The sequence below is a fragment of the Arachis ipaensis genome, chromosome B3 (genome assembly GCF_059453495.1).
Source record: "Arachis ipaensis isolate K30076 ecotype BB chromosome B3, ASM5945349v1, whole genome shotgun sequence".
In the NCBI taxonomy this organism is placed as follows: domain Eukaryota; kingdom Viridiplantae; phylum Streptophyta; class Magnoliopsida; order Fabales; family Fabaceae; genus Arachis; species Arachis ipaensis.
Genome location: NC_142438.1, coordinates 143,719,162 through 143,725,312, shown reverse-complemented (window position 1 = coordinate 143,725,312; position 6,151 = coordinate 143,719,162). Strand labels below are relative to the sequence as shown.

At 32.3% G+C, this 6,151-nt stretch overlaps 1 protein-coding gene across 3 annotated transcripts; it reads left to right on the top strand.

The window, feature by feature from the left end:
* The first annotated feature begins 1,538 nt into the window (after window positions 1–1,538).
* LOC148572675 (cell division control protein 2 homolog) lies at window positions 1,539–6,119 on the top strand. 3 transcript variants are annotated; one of them, XM_088507983.1, is made up of 9 exons: window positions 1,539–1,662; window positions 1,748–1,785; window positions 1,889–2,073; window positions 2,691–2,811; window positions 3,570–3,743; window positions 4,053–4,216; window positions 4,741–4,828; window positions 4,910–4,963; window positions 5,700–6,119. In XM_088507983.1, exons 2-9 carry the CDS (start codon window positions 1,777–1,779, stop codon window positions 5,787–5,789), a joined length of 885 nt encoding a protein of 294 aa, XP_088364109.1. In that variant the 5' UTR covers window positions 1,539–1,662; window positions 1,748–1,776; the 3' UTR covers window positions 5,790–6,119. The 3 variants fall into 3 exon arrangements, with proteins under 3 accessions (XP_088364109.1, XP_088364111.1, XP_088364110.1); XM_088507985.1 differs by lacking the exon at window positions 5,700–6,119 and adding an exon at window positions 5,323–5,515; XM_088507984.1 differs by having other exon boundaries at window positions 1,540–1,785.
* The last annotated feature ends 32 nt before the right edge of the window (window positions 6,120–6,151 follow it).

Sequence of the window (6,151 nt, the reverse complement as noted above, 5' to 3'; positions counted from 1 at the left end):
CATACTTAAATTAATTTAAATTTTATTATTCTATACATTAAAAATTAAATAACTTATAAAATTTTTATTTTTTATCTCAAATTTATAATTTAAAAGCATAAAAATTAATTTTCTAAAAATATTAAAAAAAAATAACAATATAAAAATTACAATTTTGTTTTGAAATTAAATGAAATTTTAAGAAAATCTTAAAAATGTTATTAGTTAGAGACATAGAAGTTGACATATTAGATTTAGAGAAAGATTAAGAATGATTACAAATAAGTGTTAAAAATAGGGGAGGTATTGAATATTACAATATTTTTATATTCAATTGTATATCTATAACAATATATAATGCCAATACATGGTAGTTTGGTGTCCAATTTTCTATTTCTTATTTTAACCCTACTAAAAAAATTCAAAAATATTTTACGGTTACTTATTTCACTGACAAATTTCACTAACAGTTACAAAAATTTACGCATAACTTCTATTCAATTTTTTACTCTCACAATATCTCTTTTTTTATTTTTTTATTTTTTTCTAATTCTCCTTTATCTTATGAAACTCTGTACGGAATAATTATTTAAATAAGTTTTTGTGACATCTTAAACTAGGTAAAGACGATGTCAAAAAGTTTATTTTCATAGCCATATATGAAATGAGAAAAAGAATAATTAGAAGCCAACAAGTGTTTAACCAGGGGTGATAAATAGTTTTTTGTATAGATCTTATTATATTGAAGTATTCATTTAAATTATATTTTGTTTAATTTTATGTTAGTTTTTGTTTGTATAGTGTTATTTTGAGTATGTTTGTACTTTAATGGTCTGACTAGCAGTTTATCTTCATTCTAATTATTCTATTAGAATTTTTTTGTAATCATAAAGAATATATCTTTTTTATTTTTTTTATAATTTCATCCAGTCTACTACTTTTTTTTTACTTCTCAATACACTTTGTTATATTTCTCTTGCTGTCGTTATTTTTTTACCTTCAATACCAACTATTTCAATTTTCATCACATCCATCGTTACAAATTTCATTTAGTTTTATTATAGTTACTACATTCACGTATAACTTCCACCTATATTTTTTTTTCTCTTTAATTTACTTACCCAATTAATATTTTCATCATTCTTTTACCTTTTTAATTTGTCTCCAATATTTTACGTACAAAGATAGTGTTCTATCTTTTTCTCTTACCAAGAAAGAACTAATTTTTTTTATCTTATATGTATTCTTTATTTTTTTAAATATATCTGTACCTATCAATGATGAATTGAAAAAGTCTAATATTTTGTTAAATTTATTTTTTCTTTTTTAAATTACTTCATAACATGGGATAATATTATTTTTTAATTTTTAAATTATTAATTATACAGAGTATTATATTTAAAGTCACATCAACATTAAAATAAAAAAATACTTATCTAATAAATTTAAAGAGTGAATGATATATTAATAAAGAAATAAAATTAATTTCTTAAAAACAATAGAAAAGCGGCTGAAGTGCCTGTTGAGCCGCTAGTATTAATAAAAAGAATAATTGAAGAAAAAGGGATGACTAGGAACGAAGAGAGGAGGGAGCAGTTGTAGTCTCTCTGTGGCCAGAGAAGAGAGGGCTAAGACTGAAAAAGAGGCGCTGCCTGTAACCGTCGCGCCAAGCTTTCTCCACCGGTAACTAACTACTCGACACCGGATCTTCTTCTTTCTCTTTGATCCTCCTCCTTTACCTTCTTAAGCTCTCATTCTCTGCTTTCAGAACTTCGCCTTCAGCTTCCGCCTTCTTTCATGGAGCAGGTCAGTGTCGTAATGCCCTGCGTTTTGAGCTTCTCCATCATATATTAATTCCACTGATTCTCTTTATCTTATGATTTTTTTTTTTGTTAATTTTTTTTGGCAGTACGAGAAGGTGGAGAAGATAGGTGAGGGAACATACGGTGTCGTTTACAAGGCTCGTGACCGCGTCACCAACGAGACCATCGCCTTGAAGAAGATTCGTCTCGAGCAGGAAGATGAGGGCGTTCCTAGCACCGCCATTCGAGAGATTTCCCTCTTGAAAGAAATGCAGCACAGAAACATAGTTAGGTATACATCTGCCAAGTGTTTCTTAGTAATTGGTTATCTTATCATCAATGAAGTTGATTTCCTCAACGCTAATTCAAAGGCTATAGAACATAGAGAATTGTAAGGTTAACTGGTTATCTTATCATTATTTGGTGTATTTGATACGTTGATTTTTCTGTAACTTGGAATTGAGCTGGTAGTCTGGCACATGTATAATAACAGATCTGCACATAATACCAATGCGAAGCATTTCAGCTATACTAAATGTGTGAAGCTGGTTGGTTGCTTTGACATGTCTTTGTAGGGATTAATAGCCGATTATTTCAGCATTTCTAAGCTCGCACTGATGATGTTGCTGATAGTTTGTTCCTGTATTGATTAAGCAATTATGTGTATTTTCCTAGGTACATTCCGGTGCTACACTTAGACAATGGTAACATTGTTTTACTATCATCACTTTTCTAATTTTGTCTGCATGTTTTTATCTTTAATTCCACCCAGTGTATGTTTATGCTTGGTGTATGTTTAATTGGTGAAGCTGTCTGATGATATTGTTGGATAGACCCTGTCAATGAATATATCTGTGTCTTTATCTAGTTTTTTTATTGAGTTATGCCTGCTGATTGTGTGGATGGCAGGTTGCAGGATGTAGTGCACAGTGAGAAGCGATTGTATTTGGTTTTTGAGTACCTTGACTTAGATCTAAAGAAGCATATGGATTCATCCCCAGAATTCGCAAAAGATCCACGACAAGTAAAAGTGAGTGCATCAGCTTTTCTAATGGCTGTTTAATAGTTTGTTGTAACTAAAATTATAATTGAAAGAGTGAGCATGGAGCATGGAATATAATCATATATCCTGTCTTTCCATGAATCAAATGAAGCATATATAAGAGTCAATGTCATATATAATTATAGTTAGTTGCATAAGTTTAGCTTATCAAAATGCAGGTCCATATATATTTTCTTCTCTCATCAAGCCATCATGTTCATGTTAGCTTCCCTTCCCATTCTTTGTTTGCCTGAATGTGATAGCAACAGGTTTGGCTTAGTTTACAAGAGGAGAGGTAAGTAGTTGACTGGCTGATTTTAACTGTTTAGTCCCTATTTGCTTCTAGTTGGCTGTCTGTCTGTTCTTTTTGAGCAGTTGTTCTAGTCCTAGCTGCTGCCTATAAATACTAGTGGTTAGTTAGTTTTTCAGTTTTAGTCAAATTTCTGTTAAGTCTGTTAGTTCAGGAGAGGAAGAATTCTCTCCACAGTTGGTAGTTCCAACCGTGTATTCCAATCTGGGATTGTGATTTGCAATCTCTAGTTCATCAATAAAGCCTACTGATTCTGCTAATTTCTGATCCTATCAGAATGTTTACTCAAGACCTAAATTTCCACCGTAGCATGTGTCAATATTCAATAAAAATATTATGCTTTATCATTGATTGACAAAGAGATGTGCTAAATTTGCAAAAGAGGACTGGATAATTTGGAATTTGAATTGTGTGACTGTGATGATCCTTTCTGCAGGTGTTTCTTTATCAAATTCTCTGTGGCATTGCTTACTGTCATTCACACAGAGTTCTTCATCGTGACTTGAAACCTCAGAATTTGTTGATAGACCGAAGCAGTAATGCTCTAAAGCTTGCAGATTTTGGACTGGCCAGGGCATTTGGAATTCCTGTTAGGACTTTTACACATGAGGTTTGTGTGCCAACTTATGTTGGCTTTTTATCATTCATGGAGATAATAAAATTTTGGAATTTATGGGCCTTGCTACAGGAAAGAAATGTGTAAAGTTGAATCTTTTGGAAGTCCGGACATAATTGAAAAATTTACTTTTGTATAATGATAAAACAGCACCACAGATCTCTTAGACACCTTTGGTACTTTTTGTTATTTATACACTTCTGATCCAGAATTATGAGCTGGATGGCCTTCCTTAAAACTAAATAAACAATTACTGAGAAGATGATAGAAACTTGTGTGAGGATGTTTGGCGGTTGCTTGTAGGTGGTGACACTCTGGTATAGAGCTCCAGAAATTTTGCTTGGATCTCATCATTATTCTACTCCAGTGGATGTTTGGTCAGTGGGATGTATCTTCGCAGAGATGGTAAACCAGCGACCTCTGTTCCCTGGGGACTCTGAAATTGATGAATTATTTAAAATATTCAGGTTAGTGTTGAATGACTTTTTTGATGTATGAACTTAGATATTTGAATATCTGAGTATCCATGAAGGGAATAAAATAATAGAATTTTCCCTTTTTAGATGAAATTGGCAGGATGTATGACATATTTATGTCATAACTCATAAGGCTACAGTTGTTATCCATATGTCTGTCCTACATTTTTCGACACTGATTTTTAGTTTTCCTTATGCTTACCATTCTTGCATAGTTTGCTTTACTTCAAAGTTTGAACTGGACCATCAATTTACCGTCTGGAATGTAGTGTCAAAAATATGTTCATAGCCATTCCTCCCCATGATTTATTGAAGTTCCTTTAAATTCCTTATTCATTTCTGTAAAAAGTCAAGTCAACCAAATATCCATGCGTGAAGCTTTATAATATAGAGATCTTTGTAGGTATTGCAATCAGTATGATGCAACGGATGTATGCTTGTTTGCAATAAATAAAAATAAACAATGCTACATATTATATATGCTTATGTTTTTACATCTTGTTTGGTACATGAAGAATCTTGGGCACACCAAATGAAGATACGTGGCCTGGAGTAACTTCGTTGCCTGATTTTAAATCAGCCTTTCCCAAGTGGGCACCTAAGGTAATTAAGTGGGACTCTGTCTTTGGCTTGAATCAACTATGTTGGGTTGTCACTGCTTAAGAATTATCTTATAATTTGCAGGACCTTGCAACTGTGGTTCCAACTCTTGAGCCAGCTGGGCTTGATCTTCTTTCTGTAAGCGCAACATCGCATATTCGCATTTAATATATAATTATAGAAATGTAATAATCATCAGTTTACTGTGGTGATAAAATGAAATCAAAGGTTATATGCTATCCATCATTAATGAGTAGAAATTCCTTTCTGTTGAGAAATAAGCATAAAAGAAAAATACATCTCAATGCAGTAAATAGAAAGCTAAATATTAGATCTCACAAGGTTATAGATCAGAAATATTTGGTGCAATACTGATTGAACACAAATTTGGTGTGCTTAAATCATCATACACAAATATTCCTTGTCTCAGCTGTTTATAAGGAATTTTGATAGTCATAATTGATAATTCTTTGAATTTATAATGTTCAATGTTTCAGAAAATAGGGGAACAGGGAGATACATTGCTAACCTTTTTCTATTATCGAACTGGTGAATGACCCTTGAATGCCAGCTTGCTTTTCCTAAAGATAGTTGTTCCCTTGTCAGTTTTTCACCTGTATGGTGGTGGGATTATTTGGTGACGATTTCCAGAATTTGACATATCATATAATGAAGGATCCCATTATATTTTTGAAGTTACTTCATCCAATGACATTTGAATTTCGTTCATTCATATTATTGTTTAAATACTCATACAAATTCTTATTGGCTTTATGAGTTTTCTTTATTGTATATATTATAGACGGAAGATTTATGTGCTTCCTCAATTATTATTGTTGATTTTCTCTGATTCTTGCATTAACGTGTACTCCAGAGTATGCTTCGCTTGGATCCCAGCAAAAGAATTACTGCCAGGAGCGCTCTTGAGCATGAATACTTCAAAGACATTAAATTAGTGCCCTGATCTCTTCTCTTAACCGCACAAGTGTCTATAGTAATGTGTGTAGCTTTTATGGGTTTTGACTGTCAGAAAATTGTGTACTATCCTTGTTTTCTTTAATGCTTTCGACCAAGCAATATTTCATTTATTTGTTTTTTACAGATATACTTGTAGATTAGGATTGGGTGTGATTATGTTATTATAATATTATCTATTACCCGTTTCATGTTTTATTTCTCAGTGCGATGCACCAGGCAAATTCAGTTTGCTTGGAGTGTTATAGACAGTACTGAATGCTTCTTGTAGAGCAAATGGATATTCCTATTGGCGTGGAGCATGTAAATTTGACATGTATACTCCTGTTAGATGCTCTTCTCTGCACTCTC

Bases quoted from the DNA above. Each gene is read 5' to 3' on its own strand.
- LOC148572675 (XM_088507983.1), top strand. The intron at 2,812-3,569 runs GTGAGTGCATCA...TCCTTTCTGCAG, and splicing joins AAGATCCACGACAAGTAAAA to GTGTTTCTTTATCAAATTCT. The intron at 4,964-5,699 runs GTAAGCGCAACA...CGTGTACTCCAG, and splicing joins CTGGGCTTGATCTTCTTTCT to AGTATGCTTCGCTTGGATCC.